Below are 23,722 nucleotides of genomic sequence, written 5' to 3' on the forward strand. Positions count from 1 at the left end.
GGGGATAAAAACATCAATGATGAATAATAGAATCCAAGATGGCTGCTCGGGTAGGCACCTAGCCACAGCCGCACACAACAATTTCAATAAAATACAAATAAAATATAAAATGGACATTACCCAGAACTACAGGAAAGTCGACTGACTGGAAATTCTACAGCAAGAAGCAAGGAGAAAACCAGAAGGAAGAGCGGAGGAGCTGTAAGAGCCTAAGGTACCAAGACACACGGCGCGGAGAGGACAGAGCCGGAGAGGAGGGAGGCTGAGTGCCTGGCTGGCATTCCCTAGCGGGAGGGAGATAAAAGCTCCAGACTGTGCTGGACCCAGCTCCAACTGCTCTGAACCCCAGTTCTAGGCCAGACCCCGGGACCCAGGCTCATCCAGAGGGATTTGGGCTCTAAGGCAGAACCTGGGGGAGTGGCGGAAGGAGGTCCCGGAGGCGTGCACATTTCGTGCAGAGAAGGGACGGCCGGCTGTGCCGCTGGATTGCCCTGGCAGGAAGGAGACAGGGGCTCCAGACTGCTCTGAACACTACCTCCAACTCCACTTCCAACTGAACTGAACCCCAGTTTCGGGCCCATTGCGGGAGAGACTAGACTGTTTGGTAGCAGGCGATCAAGGGCACCTTTCTCTCAGAGGCGCTTGCAACGAGTACTGAAGGACCCTGAGACCCAGGAACCGCATAGGGTGGGGCTGACGGAAGCCAAAGCTGTAGGCTCCACCCCGAAACCCTGCCCCATCAGGAAAGCTGCCTGCGAAAATGCCTAAACCAAATAGATCACAAACGAAAGAAATGGAGGACAAAAAGCAACTGGATATAGACTTCAAAACCACACTTATAAGGTTTTTCAAGAGTTTCCTAGAAAAGGCTGATAAAATAAATGAGACCTATGAGGATATGAAAAGGGATCAAGAAGAAATAAAGAATACACTGTCTGAAATAAAAAATATTATACAGAGTCCTAAAAACAGAATAGAAGATCGCAAGAATCAAGTCAAAGATTTGGAACATAAAGAGCCAGAAGACACTCCTCTGCAGAAGCTAGAAGGCAAGAGAATCCAGAAAATTAAAGATAATGTAAGAAACCTCTGGGATAACTTCAAACGATCCAACATCAGAATTATGGGGGTCCCAGAAGATGAGAGAGAGCAAGATATCGAAAACATACTGAAAGAAATAGTGACAGAAAACTTCCCCCACCTGGTGAAAGAATTGGACTTACAAGTCCAGGAAGCACACAGAACTCCAAATAAAAGGAATCCAAAGAGGACCACACCAAGACAAATCATAATTAAGATTCCAAGAGCAAAAGACAAAGAGAATATTAAAAGCAGCAAGAGCTAAGCAGGTAGTTACCTATAAAGGAGCACCTATACGATTGTCAGCTGATTTCTCAACAGAAACAATGCAGGCCAGACGGGAATGGCAAGAAATATTCAAAGTGATGAATAGTAAGAACCTACAGCCAAAGATAATCTACCCAGCAAAGCTATCACTCAAATTTGAAGGTCAGATAAAGAGCTTCACTAATAAAAAAAAGCTAAAGGAGTTCATCACCACCAAACCAGAATTATATGAATTGCTGAAGGGGGTTCTTTCAGAAGAGAAAGTAAATAAAGATAAAAATTATGAACAACAAATACATAACTATCAACAAGTGAATCTAAAAACCAAGGAAATTAAAAAAAAAATCTGAGGAACAATATTAACTGTTGAATATAATAGAATCAGAGGTATGGAAGGGGAGTGAACTGATGATTCTTGGGGAAAAGGGGAGAGGGGGATGTGGGAAGAGACTGAACATAAACTGTGCACCTATGGATGAGGACAATGGGGAGTTGGGAAAGGGCAGAGGGTGGGGTAGGAAGGGGAGGGGGAAGGAACATTTGTAATAATATGAACAATAAAAATTTATTTAAGAAAAAAAAAACACACACACACAAAAAAAACAAACATCAACGATGAGAGAGAATCATTGATCAGCTGCCCCCTGCAGGCCCCACACTGAGAATCCAGCTCACAACCTAGGGATATGCCCTTGACTGGAATCGAACCCAGAACCCTTCAGTCTGCAAGCCAATGCTCTATCCATTGAGCCAAACTGGCTAAGACTGTCTCTGCTTTAAACCTTCAAACCCAAGCCCAGGTAGAATAATTCTCCTTTCTTGCTTCCTGTTAACACGTCTGAGGAACCCTGAAACAAACAAACAAACAAACAAACAAACAAACATTGCCAAAACCTCCAGAGGAACCAAAGAGACTAAAATAAAGAAAAACAAGAACATAATCATCTGTCTTATCTGGCTTGGCCCGAGGGACTGAAGGTTCTTGGGTGCAATTCTGGTCAGGGCACATGCCCAGGTTTCGGGCTCAATCCCCAGTAGGGGGCGTGCAGGAGGCAGCCAATCAATGATGCTCTCTCATCATTGATGTTTCCCTCTCCCGTCCTCTCTGAAATCAATAAAAATATATTGGGGGAAAAACACACACAAGACTGTAATCATCTAAATGACAGGAGTTCCCTCAGTCCTTCCTCTCCTACGCTGGGAACTCTGCTCCTGCTGCAGACGCACGTGTGCATTGAGCACGGTCCTCGCCGGGAACCTCACATTTAGACATTTCTCCCAGGGAAGTCTGATTTGGGGAGACAGCACTGCACGGTGTTAAATATTATAAATTAAAGAGTTGCACAGTTGAACCTCTTCGTTTGCAATGTAGATGATGGTGTGGATTAAATGCAAAAAACGCGCGTTCAGTATTTAGCATAGTTGGCGCATAATAAGAGCTCAATACACGTTCATTGTTAAAAACCAACAGCCTGCAGAGTCTGCCACGCTGCCTGGCAGATGTGAGGCGTTCCGTACCTGTGCTCGGACGGAGACCGTACCCGGGGCCAAGGAGCTCGAGGGCACCAGCCATGAAGTCACTGCCCGAGGTGACTTCCCTGCCACCCTGCCACCTCCACGCAGAGCTACACGTCTCACCGTGTGCCTGTCCCTTTAAGTCTTTCTCCCTAAGTGTTGCCGTCGTACCTGACTGAGCATAAGTCTTGGGGAGAAAGATTCAATCAAAGCTCCACGTCTGACTCCCATTCCAGCCAGAGATTGGTGAGCGGCTGCCTGCCTTCCCGGGGCCTGTGACAATCTCAGCAAACAGGCTTTTAAATTAGGCAGTGATTTGGAATGTAAGTGAGTGCATTTAAGATGATAAGAGACAGAGACACCCTAATGGCTGAAATAGTTGTCATAGCACAAGGAAACGGAGTGTTTCGGGGAGTCGCTAATATAACTAATTCTGTCCAAATCCTCTGCGCGGAGATGAGGTCAGCGCGGGTTCAGCCAGCCCTCGGGGAGCAGCCACCGGGGAGCAGAGAGAATACTGATGGAGGCGGCCCGGGCTGCCTTCCTCGGGAACCAGGCCCAGTTGTTCACATGAGGCTGCGGCTGCCCAGCGACAGAGGCGGAGAGAAGCGTGTGCAGCCCAGACAGGTCTCCCCAGACAGGGGAGCGCTGGCCGCGCTGGCCCAGTGCTGCGGGGTCTGGAGAGAAGCTGGAAATGATCTGAGGCAGCTCCCTCCCCCCATGCCCACCCCCAGGCTTTTATTTTTTGTTTGTTTGTTTGTTTGTTTGTTTGTTTGTTTTCAGAGAGGAAGGGAGAGGGAGAGATAGAAACATCAATAATGAGAATCATCAATCAGCTGCCTCCTTCACGCCCCCTACTGGGGATCAAGCCTGCAACCCAGGCCTGTGCCCTGACAGGGAATCAAACTATGACCTAGTTCTCAAGCTGATGCTCAACCAATGAGCCACGCCAGGTTACCTCCCAGTCTTGAAACTCCTCTGCAGCGAACCCAAATTATGTCAGTCAAACCTCTTCTTGACTGCTCCCAGAGGCGGGTCTCACCACCCGAAGGCAGCCCGTTTCCATCAGCAGCCCCGCCCTGGGCTGAGCTGGCATCAGCTGTCAGCGGCCGGCCTGGCAGATGGCGGCAGTGCTGCGAGTGACCCGCTTCAGGCTGAACCTGACTGCAGCTCGACCACCATCCAATCTGCGCTCAGATCTCCTGCGGGAACAACGCTGCTGAGACTCCTGGGCTGACGGTGGGAGTGCTGTTTGCCCAGGGCCTCTCACCACCAAGAGTGAAAGGTCAGCTCGCCTGAAGCTCACCGTAATGACGGCCAGCAAAGTTGGATTTTGTCATGATCTCAAAATAAATATCCACCAGCCACAGAGAAATACCAGCAAGGCGGAGGGGAATGTTATCATTCCGTTTGAAATGGGCAGCCTTTGGGGCCACGCCCTCCGCAGTACACCCTGAGGCATTCGTAAATGAATGTGTCTGTGATGGCTGGTGTGAATTTCATTCTTTATCAGATATGAGGAGAAATCTGCGATGACCCCTAGCTTCCTTCTATAAAAGCAATTCTCCTTGAAGTTTTTTTTTTAAATATGCTCTTAAAAAAAAAAGAAATAAAAGTAAAAAAAGCATAACATTAAATGACGTAACTTTAAAAAAATCGTCTAGAGCCGAAACCGGTTTGGCTCAGCGGTAGAGCGTCGGTCTGCGGACTGAAAGGTCCCGGGTTCGATACTGGTCATGGGCATGTACATTGGTTGCAGGCACATCCCCGGTAGGGGGTGTGCAAGAGGCAGCTGGTCGATATTTCTCTCTCATCGACGTTTCTAGCTCTCTATCTCTATCCCTTCCTCTCTGTAAAAAATCAATAAAATATATATATATTTTTAAATTGTCTAGAACCAGTATATGACATTTGCATTTTCAAAGCACTCATTCATTCGATTTAAAATTTTAAATATGCCACAATTTTTGTGATCTCAGTTTGGCATTTCTTAGCATCTTGAGGGCCTCTAAAAGGCTCTGTCCTGCCTTCGTATGTGATTACTAGTGGCCCGGTGCACGGATTCATGCACATTGAAAGGAAATTAACTAGAAGGAATATTTTAACATTGCTGTTCACCCTCTATAATAGTGTCAGAAATAAAAGAAAATTAGTAAAATGAATATGAAACTTCTCTCTGGTTCCAGGGTGTGTCACCAGAGAACCGCCGCTGTCAAGTCACAGCAGCTCCTGTGTTGAGTGTCTGCCCCCTACATATATAAAAGGCAAGTGACCATACGACTGTCCCACAGGCCAGTACAGATGATGTGCACTGACCACCACTCTAAGTGACCATCTGCAGTGGTGGTCAGTGCACATCATCTGTAATGGCCTGTGGGACAGTCGGATGGTCACTTAGCCTTTTATACGTGTAGATTGTTGTGATAAAACTGTGACTGTTATAGAAGGTTTTATGGATTATGCGAGGTATCTAGAGTAGTCAAGCTTTCAGAAGCAGGAAGTGGGTGGTGGTGCCAGAAGCTGGGAGGAGGGCAAGGTTGGAGCAACTGTTGGTTCATGGACACAGAGCTCCAGTCTCTCCCTCTCCCTCCCACTCTCTCTAAAAATCGATGGGAAAATATCCTCGGGTGAGGGCTATAAAAAAGAATCCCAGACCAAACACCAAAAAGAGAGTCTAAAGGAATGGGTTTGGAGCTAGAGACAATAACTTAATAACTGGCACAATGGCCCGAAAATTACTTTATGCCACTTCAATTCAGCTATGGATGCCAGTTCTGACCTCCAGACAGATACTGAAATATTCGCATGCTTCAGTCATTCAAACACAGCTATCCTCCCCCTCCTGCTTTCCTTGCCCACCCTCACCTCACAGAGACTTCTGTGGGTCTCTCCACCAAGGCTCCTGAGGACAGGAAGTCTGTGAGGCCCCCCTCCCCCCACCCCCCAGTCAGCGTCACTCCATGACACCAGGGTGCCTCCTCAGCACTGATGTGAATGGATAGATTGTGCAAAATGTGTTGAATTCAAATCAAGTGGCCTATCCAGTTCAGCAAATTGCCTCACCCATTCCTTGACATGATTAACCGCCCCGCCCCAGCCTGGCCGCCCCACCCCTACATACTCCCACCCCCAGAGAACTCTCAATCCCTCACTCAAGGGAGTAAGTAGAACCTGGTACTTGCTCTTAGGAGGGAATTATATTTTAAATCAAGCATGTCAAACTCTCGGCCTGCGGGCTGCATGTGGCCCACAATGAATATTTTTGTGGCTCAGCCAATATAACAATATGTAAGAAATGTCTTTTTAAAAAAATTTTTTTTTTTTTATTTTCCACAGAGAAGAAGGGAGAGGGAGAGAGAGCTAGAAATGTCGATGAGAGAGAAACATTGACCAGCTGCCTCCTGCACACCCCCCACCAGGGATGTGGCAGCAAACCAACGTACATGCCCTTGACTGGAATCGAACCTGAGACCTTTCAGTCCACAGATCGTCACTCTATCCACTGAGCCAAACAGGTTTCGGCTGTAAGAAATGTCTTAATAAAAATTTTCTAACTTAATTTTTGCAATGTCCTATCATACATAATTATTAGTAACAAACTACAACATTCGCTAATGACTGGTTACTATCATCCTGTTGCATTCATTTCCCTTACCTGCCTTAAGTGCAGGCGCACCATCTCTCTCCACTAACACCAGCAGCGAATAGTTTAGCAGCCAATGGCCAAGTCATTAGTTGTAGACTGACTTGTTTGGTGTGTGAAACAGGAAATATTTCACTTTCAGAGAACAAGAAAAATAGGTTTATTTGCGTTACTCTTATTAATTTGTGCAGTTGTTCGGTGTCTGGTAAGTTAATGTTCAAGAAAAAAATATTAACTTTTATTAAAATGTTCTATTTTATGTTAACGATGACTCATTTATTTCAGCCCTTTGTATTCTGCATGTCTCTATCGAAATAAACCTACGTTTCTATGAAAATGGAAGCTTTTGTTGTTGCTTCTTGCGGCCCACAGAAACTTAAACCTTGTTTATTTGACCCATGTCAGCCTTTGAGTTTGACATGCTTGTAAATCAGTGTTTTTCAGAAGTAAAACTTGTTGAGGTTTGCACAGCTGGGGAATATGGTGCCTACACCCCGAGCTCTGACTCCATTTCCTGATCCCCAGACAGCAAACCCGAGAGGCCACGTGAAAATGCAGAAGACACGATGCCAATCTCGGAGGATCCGCTGACAATGGAGGGGACAGCCAGGCACACAAACTTCTCCAGAATGTTTGAAACGTGCTACTAACGGGGAAATTGTGTAGGGAGCCTGAGTCAGGGAATCACCAGCTTTGCCTAAGAAAGTTCTGGAGAGAAAAGATTTCAGCTGGCTTCTGAGGAATGAACGTATTACCGGGTGGAGAGGAAAAAGGAAGTCATTCTAACTCCCCAGGATTTTATCTCTCTTGGCTCTAACTATCTATTCTCCCCAGGCTCTCAGATAACCACATCTTGCAGCACTTCTTACTACGTCAGGTTCTCTCATCCCTCTAAACTAGGGGTGTCGAACTCAATCAGAGAAGGGGCCAAAATCTAAAATCCAGCCTAAATCGCGGGCCGAATAGTTTACTGAACAGTCATAAACTGTCATTGTGATGGAAACGCAGCGGAGTGCAGTGATGACAGCGCGGTGCGGGCCACATTGCAAGGCCTGGCGGGACGGATTTGGCCCGAGGGCCTTGTGTTTGACACATGTGCTCTAAACGGTGAGGCCACACTCCTGGTTCATTCGCACTAGTTCCCCGCCTTCGTCCTGGTCTCTGCTGGCAGTTTTGTTGTGGGTCCCAGCATGGACCACCAGTTGAGGGCAGTGTTCCTCTCTGTACCACACTCAACAAATGTATCCTTAATGGGACCACAATACCAAACCCAACCTATAGGCATTTATGAAAAACTCAAAGTTAGTATCATACTCAATGGTGAAATATTAAATGCTTTTCTCCTAAGATCGTAAGCAAGGCACAGCTGTCCATTCTCACCATTCTAACCAACAGTTTCCTGGAGATCCTAGCCAAAGCAATAAGGAAAGAAAAAGGAGTAAAAGGTGGAGAGGTGTACAGATTGGAAAGGGAGAGATAAACCATCCTTACTCACAGACAACGATTATTGCTTATAGAAAAATAATCGTAACTCCACAAAATCATTACTAGAATTAATAAGTGAATTGAGCAAAATCACACAATTCATGGTCAGTATTTAAGTTCAATTGTATTCCTACAAAGTAGAAGCAATTAATAGGAAAGTAAAATTTAAAAAACAGTACTATATACAATAGCACAAAAATGTAATTAGGTACCAATATATCAAAAGATGCAAGATTTCTTCATTCTAAACTACAAAACACTGCTGACAGAAATTTTAAAAGACCTAAACAAATGAAGAGATTTATACTATGTTCATATGTCAACTTTACCCCATTTAGTCTATAGTCATTAAAATCCCAATTATAATTCGAACAGGCTATTTTTTATTTTTTAGAAATTTAGGTAATTTTTTAAATTTACATGGAAAAGCAAAAGATCTAGAAGATTCAAAACAAACTTAAAAAAAGAAAAACAAAGCTGGGGGACTCATACTACCTGGCTTTAAGACTCATTATAAAGCTATAGTAATCAAACTGAATCAAACACAACCTAGCCAAATATAACTTTCCAGTTATTTATTACTGTGTGACAAATCACCCTAAAATAGTAAATTAAAACAATAATAATAATTTGATTTGCTCTGGAACTGGGAGTTGACTGGTCTCAGCTGACCAATTCTTACTCGGCGTCTCTCCTGCAGGGCAGCTGAAGGCTCCTTCGGCGAATGTCAGGGCCAGATGGAAGCAGCATGGATTTAATTATCCTAGTCTTGGAAGTCACCCAGGGTTACTCACCCCACATTCTCCCCATTTGAAGATAGTCCCTGAAGACGGCCCACATTCAAGGGAGAGGAATTCCTTGAGGACAGCAGTGTCAGGAAAAATTGTGACTATGTTTTAAACCACCACACAAACCAAACCAGGGAAGGACCTGAGAGAAAAATCACTCTTGACCTAAAGGAAGTGTTTGGAGACAAGAAGGCCCTGATAAACCGGCGGGAAACGCCACATGGGACTCTGAGCTCCCGGGGTCTCCGGAGGAGATTCTCCGCAATGGCAGGTGGGGGCGCTGAGGAGCTCGGGCTGAGAGCGGACTTCCTTTCCTCCTGGTACGAAGCCTTGGCTTCCTTCCGTGGCTCGCTGAGGGCCCCGTACTTCGCGCGCCTTCTCTCTCTCACTGCCAGGTCTTTGAGCACGCTGCTCCCAGGGAGAGGGAGCCCTTCCCCTGGACTGTGACCGCCTCCTGATCGTCCAGGTCAGTCCAGCAGCTGCCTCTGAGGGAAGCCCAGCTCCCTGCACTGCCGCTTCCCAAGGCTCAGCGGTGTCTTGCTGCTGCTGTTCACCGGCCGGTCCCTCTGCCCTTAGCAGAGAAGAGGCAACCTGAAGGCACAAGGCAGTGCTTCGCACTCCTACGCACGGCACTCCGTAAGGCTGATGGATGGCTCCGTGAGACTGATGGATGGCACGGTGAGGGTGTGGAATGTTCTGAGCTACAATAGGACTCCAGCCACCCTAGGAAGTGGCTGCCGGCTCTCTCCCTTTGTCCCGGGGTCCCGGGCCTCACCTCCTGCGCAGGGAACCAGAACGGGGTGGGGCAGACCTGACCCAGCGATTAGCTAGTCCTTGGTGCGAACAGCCAGCCGTGCAATCTGCTCAACCGTAGCCTCCCCTCCAACATCCCCAAGTCAGCCAGCGTCCCTCCCAGCTCCTCCCCGAGAGCAGATCGACCTGCTTCCCGCTAAAGCTATAGACGCAGGAATAGGAGGGGGAACGGGTCAAGGGTGGAACAATTGGTGGCAACGAGACCACCACATCAAAGCTGCAGACCTTGCCCTGGCCGCCCGGCCCAGGCTGGGGAAGGTTCATGGTTGATACCCATTAAAGAGCTTAATGAAATAATTACAATTCACACCCGGAGCATCAGAGAATCAATAGCGGGAACTCTGGGCCACTCTGGTGGTGGCATCCCGCTGGCCTCACAGTTCAGCACAGCAGGCGGAGCGGCGGAAGCAAATGCAGCGGACAAGAAAGTTGCATTAAAAAGGGGCAATAATAGATTAAAAGCTGCCAGGGTCCTGGCGACTGGCCGTTATCCTTTATTCCCTGCCTCGCCCGCCGCCGCCCCCTCGGTGCACTATTAGCCCAGATCGATGGGCTGTCGATCGGCACCACCAGCTCCCCCATTAATGCGAGCTCACAAAGGAAGCCTGGCCCCATGTCCTCACTTCTCTCGCTTCCAAATGACCACATAATGCAGGCGCGGGCAGCCTGTGCCGTGTTAATACACACCATTTGCCGGGATTGGACTAAACATTTCACAGATAAAGATTTCATCAGAGACTTGATGACAGAAATAAACGGCTGCCCACGGGGAAATCACGGCAATAATAGAATTAGGCAGTGCTTGGCAGCCCCGAGGGACGGCGCTGGTGAAGGCAGAGAGGGGCAGGCCGCAGCTGGCCGTCTGTGCGGGACCCGCTCCCGGGAAGGGGCCTGTCTCCTCGGCCCCCGGGAAGAACAGGTGCTGGCGTGGTCTGGGGCTCGCGATCTGTGTCTGTGCAGAGCTGGGGAGGGTCTGTGACACCGGGAATGTGACCGTGTGGGCTGAGCTGTGTCCCCCCTCCCGGGAAAGACATCGGAAGTACTGGCCCCACGAGCTCACAATGGCTTCACCTCATTTGAAACAGGGTTTTCGCAGAGGCCGTCATATCTGACAATGAGGTCATTCGGGTGGGCCTCATCCAGCACCACTGGTGTCCTTACAAAAGGGAAATGGCAGAGACAGACGCACAAAGGGAAAGCCACGTGAAAACACGGGGAAGAAGGCAGTCATGTGACTGCAGAGCCGCCTCGGAGCCCAGGAGCAGCTTGCTCTGAGGCCAGGCACTGGGAGAGCAGGTCTTTGGTGCTTTGTCATGGTAGTCTTAGGAAATTTTAAAATAATTATTATGTAATTAATAGTTGATGAATAGTTCATAATAACCTTTACTGAGCACTTAGGCAGATAAAGAGCTTCACAGATAAGGAAAAGCTAAAGGAGTTAATTACCGCCAAACCAGTATTATATGAAATGCTGAAAGGTATTCTTTAATAAGAGGAAGAAGAAAAAAGATAAAAATTATGATCAACAAATACATATATACCACATGTGTCAAACACAAGGCCCGCAGGCCAAATCCGTCCCGCCAGGCCTTGCAATGTGGCCCGCACGGCGCTGTCATCACTGCACTCCGCTGCGTTTCCATCACAATGACAGTTTATGACTGTTCAGTAAACCATTCGGCCCACGATTTAGGCTGGATTTTAGATTTTGGCCCCTTCTCTGATTGAGTTCGACACCCCTAATATATACCAACAAGTGAATCTAAAAATCAAGTGAATTAAAAACCTGAGGAACAGAATAAGCTGGTGAATATAATAGAATCAGGGGCAAAGAAAGGGAGTGGGTTAATTATCAGGGGGAAAGGGGTGTGGGGGTACAGGAAGAGACTGCATTATAGGTCAGGTACAGAGCTAAATGCTCCACATATACTGGCTCACTAGGTCCTCAAAACAAATCAAATGGTTGAGTATCATAATCCCATTTCATAAGTAAAGAAACTCAGCTTCAGAAGGAATAATTTAAGGTCACACACCTAGTAAACAGTGGAGTAGACAGAATATGAGAAGCACTAAATCAGCAAACAAGAGAAGAGATTTCTGGTGAATATTTCTAAATCTTTTCAAGTGGTTACTTGCCTGTAGCCTGCTTTCTTTTCAGTCCAATCTAAGTTTTTCAACCCATCGATATAAAACCTGAATCTACTTGGTTTGAGAGATCAGTATCTCAAATGACATAGTAGGGGGTGGGGGAAGTGGGGGGATGTTGATCAGTGGGTACAAAAGTCCAGTTAAAAGATGAACGAATCACTTCTGGGGATCTAATGTAGAGCACGGTGATCATGGTTAACACCATTATATTCTTAAAAGCTGCTACAACAGTAAATCTTAAATGTTTTCACCACAAAAAGAAAATGGTAATTTTGTGAGGTGATGGAGGTGTTAACCAACCCTGCTGTGGTCACCATTTCACAATATGTAAGTGTATCAAATAAAAACTAAATTTATACAATATTATGTCAATTATATGTCAATCAAGCTGAGATAAAGACAACACAGCCATGATCACTCCATTCCTTGAGAGTAAGAATCTTATATCTCATCTCACATTCCTATTGTTCCTCCTCCTCCATCTTCCCAATTACCACAGCAGGACATACTCATATCATTCCCATTCCCTCTCTCTCTCTCTCCCCCTCCTACTCTCTCCCCCTCCCTTCCCCCCCCCCCCCCCCCCCCCACACACTCTCTTGGAGAAGTCAGCTCTGCAGCCTCTTTTCTTACCTTAAAAATATCTTCTCACTGAGCTTTATCTTTTTCGCTTCCATGTTTCAAAGTCTGTCTGTGTCCCCTCCACCCCACACCCAACGGGGTTGGGAATAAAAGACAACCCCCCAAGCAGGGCACTTGCCCAGCTCACTGGGAATGCCTGGAGTGGAAGGTGAATGTCTGGGGCCGACTTCCTTCTTCAGTGTTTGTTCTCCTTCCAGTTAGGACACTTGTGAAACAAACAAAAAGCACAAAGCTTGGGTGTGGGGCAGATAGAAGACAGTAAAAGAGGGATAAATGTGATGGAAGGAGACCTGACTACGGGGTGAACACACAATACAATACAGGGAGGGGCAAAATTAGGTTTACAGTTGTGAGTACATACTCAAAACAGAGTTTATTCTTGTTCTGTTATTTTTTAACTAGAGGCCTTGTGCACAAAATTCGTGCAGAGGGGGGCTGTCCCCTCAGCCTGGCCTGCACCCCCCTCCAATTTGGGACCTCTCGGGGGATGTCCGAGTACCGGCAGTTAAGACATCTCTTTCACAATCGCTCACCTGCCTGCCTGCCAACTGCCCCCTTCCCCTCGCCAACTTGGTCACCCCTTACTGCCCCCCACCCCTGCTGACCTGGTTGCCCCCAGCTGCCCCCCTCTGCTGGCCTGGTCGCCCCTAACTGCCCTCCCCTGCCAGCCTAAGTGCCCTCAACTGCCCCTTGCCATTGGCCTAGTCACCCTTCACTACCCCCCTGCCAGCCTGGTTACCCCCAACTGCACTCCCCTCCTCCCCCACCAGCCTGGTCGCCCCTAATTGCCCCACCCATGCCAGCCTGGTCGTCTCTTATTGACCTCCCTGCCAACCTGATCACCCCCAACTGCCCCTTCTGCTGGTCTGATTACCCCATGCAGCCTGCTTGTTCAGTGGTTTGATCATCCCTCACTAACCCCCCTGCTGACCTGGTCATAGGCAGCCATCTTCTGAGGGCAAGGGGGTTAATTTGCATATTAACTCTTTATTATATAGGATTACTGTATTATTTTCCATACAATCATAAACTTATTTTTGTCCCATCTGTACACAGATTACAGATGATGTATTATAAAGTATACACCTGGAACCCATAATTTTATTAACTAATGTCACCTCATAAATTCAATACAAGTTTGGGAGAAAAAAATAAACAAAAGCATAAACCTTCGTTAAAAAAACAAACAGCCAAGACTGGTTTGGCTCAGTGGATAAAGCGTCGGCCTGTGGACTGAAAGGTCCCAGGTTCGATTCTGGTCAAGGGCATGTTGCGGGCACATCCCCGGTAGGGGGTGTGCAAGAGACAGCTGATCGACGACTCTCTCTCATCGATGTTTCTAACTCTCTATCCCTCTCTCTAAAATATCAATAAAATGTATTTTAAAAAAAACAAAAAAACAAAAAACAAAAAAAACACTGGCAACTTCCCCCAACTGCCCTAGTAGCAATTTTATAAATAGCTACTGCCATCTAGTGGACAAAGGTGTCCTTACAGTCACATACAGACCTCAAAGAAATGAAAATTGTCCCAAACTCCTATTTATGCCTCACCAGTCACTCCATTCTCTCCTAACAAAATCCAAAACACCATTTTTTTTTTTTACTATGAAAGCTAAGTCTTAGAACATTGTAGGTACTCAATAAATATTGTTTGAGAAAACGATTGTTTGACGGCATCATTTTAGTTCTTTAAATGACATTTTAAGTACATAAATATTACAGTAGTTAGTAGTAACTTTATTGTAGCTTTAAAGATAAGTTATTTCTTGCTCTGACCGGTGTGCACAGTGGTTAGAGTTTTGACCCATGGACCAAAGGGTTGCAGGTTTGATCCTGGCCAGGTCAAGGCTTCTGCAGGAGGCAACCAATCAATGTGTCTTTCTCACCTCTCCTCTCTTCCTTCCTTCCCTCCCTCCTTCCACTCTCTAAATAAAAAAATAAAAAAGCAAAGGAAAAACATCAAGTGAGGATTAACAAGTTGTTTCCTTAGACCCGGGACCTTTCAGTCCGCAGGCCGACGCTCTATCCACTGAGCCAAACCGATCCCGGCTGTTTCCTTAGTAGTTTAAAAGTGTAATGATTACTGTTGGGTAACCCAAGCTACGATATGAAAAATACATTTGAAAGTCAGCCATGTTGCCAAAACCGGTTTGGCTCAATGGATAGAGTGGCAGCCTGTGGACTAAAAGGTCCCGGGTTCGATTCCGGTCAAGGTCATGTACCTTGGTCGCAGGCACATCTCCAGTAGGGGTTGTGCAAGGGGCAGCTGATCGATGATTCTCTCTCATTGATGTTTCTAACTCTGTCCCTCTCTCTTCCTCTCTGTAAAAAATCAATAAAATATATTTTTTTAAAAGTCTTTATAAAAAAAAAAAAAAAAAGTCAGCCATGTTATTGCTCTTTCAGCTGAAACCAGCCTGTAACTGGGCGTGAAGGCTGAGGGACACACAAGTTTTTGCTCCCTCTTCCCAACCCAGTAGCCCTGTGCAAATTCAGAACCAGGCACCTAGGCCACACATTCCCTTACAAAAGTAACATTGTTCTTGCCACCTTACATACTTATGCACACAGAGCTAGACTATCCAGCTGATCTTCCCATGGAAGATGGTTAGAATCGAAAGTGGAAGCCATTTGCTGACACTAACCTGAATGGAAAATGGTAGACATTGGTGTTCCTATGGCCACCTTCTCTGCGTCTTCTTTTAAGCTTTCTCCGGTAAACAATTTATATACCGTATTTCCCGTCGTATAAGATGACCCCCTAATTTTACAGTTAAAACATAGGTTTAGGCCTATATTCGCTGTATAAGACTACCCCCCACTTCAAAGACAAGACTTACTTTGCCATCAAGATCTGCAGGTAATTTTTGTGCAATTTTGGGCTTTTGCCCCCGATTTTCGGTTGAGTTTTTTTCAAAAGCCGTCTTACACGCCAGGAAATACGGTAATACTCTCTCCAGGGTCTGCCCACAATCCTCGGGCTATCTTGTACACTGTAATGTCACTGTTGGGGTCTCTTTTTATATATATATATTTTTTTATTCTTTTTTTTAGAGAAAAAGGGAGGGATAGACAGCTAGATGAGAAACATGAATCAGCTGCTTCCTACACAGCTCCTACTGGAGATGTGTCCACAACCAACGTACATGCCCTTGACTGGAATCGAACCTGGGACCTTTCAGTCCGCAGGCTGACGCTCTATCCACTGAGCAAACCAGTTAGAGGTGTAATGTCACTTTGTAATTGTCCGTATTCATCTTGTGCCTGTCAGTCTCTCCTGCTACCCTGTAGGCACTTACGACTGGAACTGATCTTCACTAGCTTTGTGTCTATTCCCCCAAATAGGCTCAGCTGTCACAAAAGCCCGATTAAAAGAAAAACAAAGTTCTTTTGAATCAGTTGTATCCTCAAAACCCAGTTGCTTAGCTGTCTGCTTGCAAAGGTAAGTCTGTAATTGTGAATCCCAAAGTACTGGGAAAGTGTAAAAGTCTGGCTAAGGTCACAGTTCAGGGCACATACCAACCCAGGTTGCGGGCTTGAGCCCCAATAGGGGGCACGCAGGAGGCAGCCAATCCGATTCTTAGCATTGACATTTCTATCCTCTCACTCTCCCTTCCTCTCTGAAATCAATGAAAACATAAAAAGTGAACTCATGAATGCCGAGACTAAATTTAAGTACATAATTGCATGTATATACTTGACTTTTCCCCCCAGTAAGCATGAAGCCCGAATAAAAATACAGGTTTTGAAGTTCTGTATTGAGATGAGCTGGGCACTTTTATAAACTACACTACTGTGCAGGGACAAACATGTTTTTGTTTTTAAACCTTAAATGTAATCTTTAATAAAAAAAGGAGGGGGGGTCATAATGGATGAGGAAGTGGCAACATGCTTTTTTACGAGCCCCAGATCTCTGACTATACCCATCTCAGCTCCTTTTTGGCTCTTCATATGAACATCTTGAAAGTATTAGTTCATCAGCACAGTAAGGCAACAGCTATTAAAATAATTTCCCTATGCCAAAACGGGTTTGGCTCAGTGGACAGAGCATCGGCCTGTGGACTGAAGGGTCCCGGGTTCAATTCCCATCAAGGGCATGTACCTGGGTTGCAAGCACATCCCCAGTAGGGGGTGTGCAAGCAGCAGCTAGCTGATCGATGACTCTGACGTTTGTCTCTCTCCTTTTCTCTGTAAAAAATCAATATAAAAAATAATTTCCCTTATATAGTCCAAGGCTAATCTTTTCAATTACATAATTATAGGCAAGTTAATTACCAAAGAATATATGCAACTATTTTTGTTTTCCTAAAATGTTGGGGAACGTCAATGCCTGAATCTCCTCCCCCAGGGTAACCGGTTAACTCCTCTCAGCAGCTGTTCGGATTAACTAGTAATTTCCACCCTCCTCCCCAGCCCTTTTCCACTCCAGGCTTACCAATACGTTTCCTCCTGTCCACATGAAGGAAACTGCCATTTTTCTCTCCCACTTGTTTCACAGGTGCAACAGCAGCTTTTGAGTGGCAAGCAGCCTCTTGGTTATGCTCACTGAACTAGGCTAATGGTGAGAATTATGGTTATTGGGTTAGATCAGATTATAGCCTATAAAACTTCTTTTATGTTTTACCCAAGAACCATAAGAGCAGGTAGGTGGGTTACTCTACCGTGAGCCTTGCTTGTGACGCCTAAACTTCTGAACTGACCACCAGAGTGGGCACCACCAGACCATGAATAACAAGTATCACCTTGTTCAGGCTCGAGGAAATGGAGGTCCATCTGGACAGATTCACAGAAACTTTGCTAACATACAACTCGAACAAAAAACCATGAAGGCTTCTGCTAAGCAGGATTGTCCACTGTAAATTGGGCTCTTCCCCTCAGCCTATGAACTTGAGTGTTAGGCTGACTGATCAAAACCTATTAGCTACTCAACACCTTTCCAAGTTAGATTACAAGGTGAGAAGACTCCCCACAGCCAGCTTAGCCCTTGACTAAAAACCAGTAAAACCTGCCCTGAGCAGGGTTTCTGGTGGGAGAACCCCTTTTTACTCCCCAGGTTCAGAATTAACATTCAACTTCCATTCAGGCACAAATGACCATGTGTCTGAAGTCAAACTGGCTGTCCTCAAAACTTCAAAATTTCCTGGGGCAGTGAACACACAACATGCAGGTGGTATACCATAGGATTATCCACCTGAACCTGTTTTAAGTTTTATATTAACCATTTGTCACTCCCAAAAAATTAAAAGTGGGAAAACCTTTAGGAATTGTTCAGTGTTCAATTTTATTCCAACTCTGAATTCCAATTTTATTCACTTTTTAGCACTCATTTCCCAAGAACTTACTCCTGAAAGGAATTACCCTATTTTTGTGTTGACAGCACCATTTACTAAATTATGATGCCAAAACTCTCCCCATTTCATTTAAACCTTCCTTAGGAATTTAACCAGAGTAATCTATACTTACCCCAGGTATTGTGTATAAATACTTTGGCCAGAGGGAAATCGCACCCTAGAAGTGAGTGCTGCCTTTATAGAACATGAATGAGCCAGGCAGTTGTATGTTGCCAATTTTAAATAGTTTTATTTAAGACATCGCATTTTCCACTTTACAATACAGTTATAAAGTGCATTATGTTTCCTTTCCCTGTGCACAGTCCATATTCAAGTATCAAGAATGCCCATTTACTATAGCAGCTTAACTTTTAAAACTGCCAAGGAATTTACTACAAATTTGGGTCCTTCAATATTGTGTGGAACAATGCTAGATCTGTGCTCAAAGCTGGCTTAGTCAACCTCTTCAATGGTGGGCCCGGAGGAGGCACCGCCAGAGGGAGGCGCTCCGCCACCGGGGAAGCCCCCAGGCATTCCTCCTGGCATGCCCCCTGCACTCTGGTACAGCTTGGTAATGATGGGGTTGCAGACCTTTTCCAACTCTTTCTGCTGGTGTTCAAATTCTTCCTTTTCTGCAGTCTGGGAAAAGGAGAAGATATTTTACCATCAAAACTTAAGGAACCTTTATGCACCCAATGCAATCTGATAAGCTACCAGACAGAAGCCTGCCATCACTCAATCTCAGGCCACTCAGACATCCAAGGAAGGAAGCTAGTTGCCAACACAACTGAATTCTGGTGGAAACCGCGAATGTTTGGACCATTCATCATTGTGACCTCTCTGAATTTACTGAAGCTCTAGGCCCACCCAGTTTCAAAAAACTACATACCTGGTTCTTATCAAGCCAGTTAATGATCTCATTGCACTTGTCAAGAATCTTCTGTTTGTCCTCATCATTGATCTTGCCTTGAAGTTTCTCATCTTCAACAGTTGCTTTCATGTTGAATGCATAGGATTCAAGTGAATTCTTGGAAGACACCTTGTCCCGCTGCTTCTCATCTTCTGCCTTGTACTTCTCAGCTTCTTGGACCATGCGCTCAATGTCTTCCTTGCTCAAACGACCTGTGGCATTTAGACATGGTCTCTATTTGAAAACTAATCTACAATCCCCATCTTGGCTAAATGCCCTCCCCCTGGAACATTGCATATCCCTAATATTAAAATTGCAAGTCCAGGTGGCTTTGACACACAACATTGTGGTTTAACTTACCTTTGTCGTTGGTGATGGTAATCTTGTTCTCCTTTCCTGTACTCTTATCCACAGCAGAGACGTTGAGGATGCCATTGGCATCAATGTCAAAAGTGACTTCAATCTGAGGAACACCTCGAGGTGCGGGAGGTATGCCTGTGAGCTCAAACTTGCCAAGCAGGTTGTTGTCCTTGGTCATGGCACGCTCACCTTCATAAACCTTGGTAGGAAATGGAAATTATTAGGAAATTACTAACTTTCTATGTCATTTCCGAGTATAACTCCAATTAGGGAAGACTGGCCCGCTCAGACATCCAAGGAAGGAATTGGCCAACACAAGATTTCTGGTGGAAACTACGAATGGTTTTGGAATCCATCATCACAGCGGGCCCACTCATCCCCCACCCCACCCACCCACCCACCCATTTTGTGCCCAGGGCGAGGTAAGAGGGACACACACCTGGATGAGCACACCCGGCTGGTTGTCGGAGTAGGTGGTGAAGGTCTGCGTCTGCTTGGTGGGGATGGTGGTGTTGCGCTTGATCAGGACCGTCATGACGCCACCAGCCGTCTCAATGCCGAGGGAGAGAGGGGTGACATCCAGCAGCAGCAGATCTTGAACATTCTCAGATTTGTCTCCGGAGAGAATGGCTGCCTGGACAGCTAGGTTAAAAAGTAGTTAGTTTTAAAAAAGTGCTACACAATTCATTTCCCCATTAGCTAACCCCTCTATCGCTCAGACATCCAAGAAGTTAGGCTATCATTAGCGAAGCTTTTAGTGGAAACTACGAATGTTTAAAAATCCTTCATCACAGCGAGTCAGTTTGAGCTATTAGAACTGTTCAACTGGGATAGCTGGATTACCTGCACCGTAAGCGACAGCCTCATCAGGGTTGATGCTCTTATTCAACTCCTTTCCATTGAAGAAGTCCTGGAGGAGTTTCTGAATCTTGGGGATACGAGTAGAGCCACCCACCAGGACAATATCATGGATCTGGGATTTGTCAAGCTTGGCATCCCGAAGGGCTTTCTCTACAGGGTCCAGGGTGCCACGGAAAAGGTCAGCATTCAATTCTTCAAATCGGGCACGTGTGATAGAGGTATAGAAGTCGATTCCTTCATAGAGTGAATCAATCTCAATACTGGCCTGGGTGCTGGAAGAGAGGGTACGCTTAGCACGTTCACAAGCAGTACGAAGGCGACGGACAGCCCTCTTGTTCTCACTGATATCCTTCTTGTGCTTGCGTTTGAACTCGGCAATGAAATGGTTGACCATTCGGTTGTCGAAGTCTTCTCCACCTAAGTGGGTGTCCCCAGCTGTAGATTTGACCTCAAAGATGCCATCTTCAATTGTGAGGATTGACACATCGAAGGTGCCACCTCCCAAATCAAAGATCAGCACGTTTCTTTCAGCTCCAACCTGTCATTAGAAGACATTGTTACCTATATTTCTGATGCGACTCAACTTTTTATTAAGGTTCAAATTTAATGTTAAAGTAATGCAGATATGCAGCACAAATGGTACACACCTTTTTGTCTAGACCGTAAGCAATAGCAGCGGCAGTTGGCTCATTGATGATTCTAAGTACATTGAGACCAGCAATAGTTCCAGCATCTTTGGTGGCCTGACGCTGAGAGTCATTGAAGTAAGCAGGAACTGTGACAACAGCATTGGTAACAGTCTAACAGGAAAAAATAAAGAACATTAGTTCATACACACTGATAGTTCTATGATCACCTCAGGCATGCACACAAAATAAAGCTAATTACATAAGACATCCTAGTGAAATAATAACTAGTGCAGTTCTGTATATTCTTGGTCAGTCAAAACTCAAGTCATCCACCCAAAGAACCCAAGTATCTGGTGTTCCATCTCCACATGGCACTCACCTTCCCAAGGTAGGCTTCGGCGATTTCCTTCATCTTTGTCAAAACCATGGATGAGACCTCCTCTGGATAAAAGCTTTTTGTCTCTCCCTTGTATTCCACTTGGACCTTAGGCCTGCCAGCATCATTCACCACCATGAAAGGCCAGTGCTTCATGTCAGACTGCACAACTGCATCATCAAACCTACGTCCAATCAACCGCTTGGCATCTGCAAAGATTTGAAATGCAAAACCAAATTAACCTCTTTATACTTTCCCAAACATCCTAGGCTCTTGTCTACTGAAAATCTGATGCCTAGGAGGCCATGTTCATAATAAATTATTCCAACTTTTATATGGCAAAAAAATTCCGTGTTTTCCTTGAGATGCCGATACCTCAAAATTTCGGCCTGAGCAGTCATAAACTGCTGCTCACATCTATTTAAGCTTTTTAAATGATTTTTCCAATTCTTAAAGCTTTCCACCCCCATAATAGGTGTCTCTGCCTAGCTTGATTCATGCTGTGCTTTTAATGCTAGACACTTACCAAAGACTGTGTTGGTAGGATTCATTGCTACTTGATTCTTTGCAGCATCACCGATCAATCGTTCAGTGTCAGTAAAGGCAACATAACTAGGGGTGGTTCGGTTTCCCTGATCGTTGGCAATTATTTCCACTTTTCCATGCTGGAATACACCCACACATGAGTAGGTGGTGCCAAGATCAATGCCAACTGCAGGTCCCTTCGACATGGTTGCTGGAAAAAATGTTTAAGCTTTTAGAAATGTTTCCTTCGTTAAATGGGAAGTCAGGCTATTAGGTATAACCACTTAATATTTTTATTCCTGAATTAGAATCAGTTTTGAGAACCATTGATCAGCTCGCCTCACACTGGGGCTCGACCCCACAACCCAGAGCACGTGGCTTGATCGGGATCGAATGACCTGGTTCCTAGGTCGGGTGGGCCCGGCACAGGTACGAACCCTCAGCGCTGCCGGCGGGAACCTCTGGAAGGCTTACAAAAGCCCCTGAGCCCAGGGCCTGTGCAGACTCCGGCTGGAGAGAACGCCGGCCGGGAAAGCCTGCGCCATTGGCGACCACGTGGTCTCAGGCCGGATCCGGACTGTACTCCCCTTCTCCGCTTCCGCACCACGCGGCCCTGCCGCTCCCAGGGGGCCCCTCCCCCGCCTTGGGCGCACGCCAGCAATGGCTGCCAGGGAACCCGGGTGAACCTGCCAGCCCGGCAGCCGGGAGACACAGGGCGGCTAGAAGGCGCTCCACTTTCACTTCCGCGCCCGCAGGGCCGCTCCCTTCCCCTTCCTGCGCGCGGGCGGGACACCGCCTGCCCCCCCGGACGGCCGCCCCGGGCCCGCTCCTCCGCCCGCGCCCGCTCCCCCGCCCAGAGCCCGGCGGGAGGCTCGCCAGGCGGCCCGCGGGGGCGCACGCGGCTCCTCGCTTCTCGGAGGAGCTCCCGAAGGCTCGAGACCCCGAGGCCTTACCTGGCGTGCGCGTCCGGCTGGCACAGACCGACCAGAGCTGGTGTCCCCGCGTTCAATGAGACCGGGCTCCGCCGCCACCCTGCCTCTTATACCCTCCCTCAGAACCTTCCAGAAGGGGCCCGCCCTGCCCGCTGCCCATCAAGGCTTCTCGACCAATGGGCGCGCGACCGCTCCTACGAGCCCCAATGAGCGCGCTGGCTCCGCCCCGGGCCTCGCCCCTTCGCCCCGCCTCGCGATGACGCACTGGCCGCAGCGTTCTGGAACTTTCATTCTCGCCCCCGCGCTCGGAACGGCCCCGGGGAGCGGGCGGGGGGATAGAGTGGGGGGGCCGAAGCCCGCGCGCGGGATTTCGCGTCACCCGGGAAGGGCGTCCGCCTCTGCGCATGCGCCCGGGAGCGCGGGCGGGCGGGGGGGGCGGGCGCATCTGGCGCCGACCAATGGCGGCCGCGCTGGCCGCGCCCTGCAGCGGCCCCGGGAGGAGCGCGGGACGCGGAGGCGCCGGGAGGAGACGGAAGTGGGGCCAGGACAAAATGGCCGCGGCTGTCCCCTCCCCCACAGCCTGCCCCTCCCCCACGGCCTGCCCTCCCCCAGGGCCCCCTCAGGTGCGCGAACCCCCAGACCTCCCAGGGTCCTCGCACCCCGCTTCGCCACGGCCTGCCTTCGGGCTGGGGCTGGCCGCAAGGCGCGGACGCCGGGGCGCCGCTCGGTGACTTCTCGGGCACCCAGGCCTGCGGTTTGGGGCGCCGCCTGCGCGGGGGGCCGGCTAGCCAGGCGGCCCGCGCCCTCGCTTCCCGGCGGCAGCCCGAGGCCGAGCCCCACCGCAGGGTTTGAGGGGCCTCGCGGGTCGCGCCCGCCCAGCCCGGACCCCCGAGACCCCCTCCCCCCGCCCCGGGAACGTTCGCGGCCGGGCCAGCCCCTCCCCCCGCGCCGGCCCCCGCTTCGGGGTGGAAACGTGCCGGAAGGGGGGGCTCCGCGGGCGCGGGGCCTGGCTCTTAAGCGGACACCGAGGGCGCGGCCTGCGCGGGGGCGGGAGCGGCCCGGGGTCCCCTGTTTGCTTCCCGCCGAACGCTGGCGGCGCCCTCCGCTCTAGAGGTCAAACGTGCACCTTGTTGGACAAGATGATGCTCCGTTTGCTTCCTCACTCAAACAGCTTCTCAGAGCTCCCCGGGGTTCACTGTGCTGGGGGGGAGCGCCCCGGGGGTTCACTGTGCGGGGGTGGGGGGGGAGGAGCGCCCTGGGGTTCACTGTGCGGGGGGAGCGCCCGGGGTTCACTGTGCGGGGGAGGGGGGAGCGCCCGTGGTTCACTGTGCGGGGTGAGGGGGGAGCGCCCCGGGGTTCACTGTGCAGGGGGAGGGGGAGCGCCCGGGGTTCACTGTGCTGGGGGGGGGAGCGCCC

General features: G+C 48.1%; 1 protein-coding gene and 1 non-coding gene across 3 annotated transcripts; both read right to left on the reverse strand.

The window, feature by feature from the left end:
- Positions 1–17,939: 17,939 nt before the first annotated feature.
- On the reverse strand, positions 17,940–22,484 carry HSPA8 (heat shock protein family A (Hsp70) member 8). 2 transcript variants are annotated; one of them, XM_036425980.1, is made up of 9 exons: positions 22,328–22,484; positions 21,376–21,585; positions 20,853–21,058; positions 20,492–20,644; positions 19,827–20,382; positions 19,423–19,625; positions 18,984–19,182; positions 18,603–18,835; positions 17,940–18,352 (listed from the first exon to the last, which is right to left on the reverse strand). In XM_036425980.1, the coding sequence occupies exons 2-9, from the start codon at positions 21,578–21,580 to the stop codon at positions 18,167–18,169; spliced, it is 1,941 nt and encodes a 646-aa protein (XP_036281873.1). In that variant the 5' UTR covers positions 21,581–21,585; positions 22,328–22,484; the 3' UTR covers positions 17,940–18,166. The 2 variants fall into 2 exon arrangements, with proteins under 2 accessions (XP_036281873.1, XP_036281874.1); XM_036425981.1 differs by lacking the exon at positions 22,328–22,484 and having other exon boundaries at positions 21,376–21,605.
- Positions 19,265–19,350, reverse strand: LOC118712357. Its single transcript, XR_004986018.1, has one exon. It is a non-coding gene; the product is annotated as a small nucleolar RNA SNORD14 (small nucleolar RNA).
- Positions 22,485–23,722: the final 1,238 nt, after the last annotated feature.

Source organism: Pipistrellus kuhlii, unplaced genomic scaffold (assembly GCF_014108245.1).
Source record: "Pipistrellus kuhlii isolate mPipKuh1 unplaced genomic scaffold, mPipKuh1.p scaffold_m20_p_88, whole genome shotgun sequence".
In the NCBI taxonomy this organism is placed as follows: domain Eukaryota; kingdom Metazoa; phylum Chordata; class Mammalia; order Chiroptera; family Vespertilionidae; genus Pipistrellus; species Pipistrellus kuhlii.

Bases quoted from the DNA above. Each gene is read 5' to 3' on its own strand.
- HSPA8 (XM_036425980.1), bottom strand. From the start codon at position 21,580: ATGTCGAAGGGACCTGCAGTTGGCATTGATCTTGGCACCACCTACTCA. The intron at 19,626-19,826 runs GTAATCCAGCTA...TTTTTAACCTAG, and splicing joins GGCTGTCGCTTACGGTGCAG to CTGTCCAGGCAGCCATTCTC. The intron at 19,183-19,422 runs GTGTGTGTCCCT...TTTCCTACCAAG, and splicing joins AGCCGGGTGTGCTCATCCAG to GTTTATGAAGGTGAGCGTGC.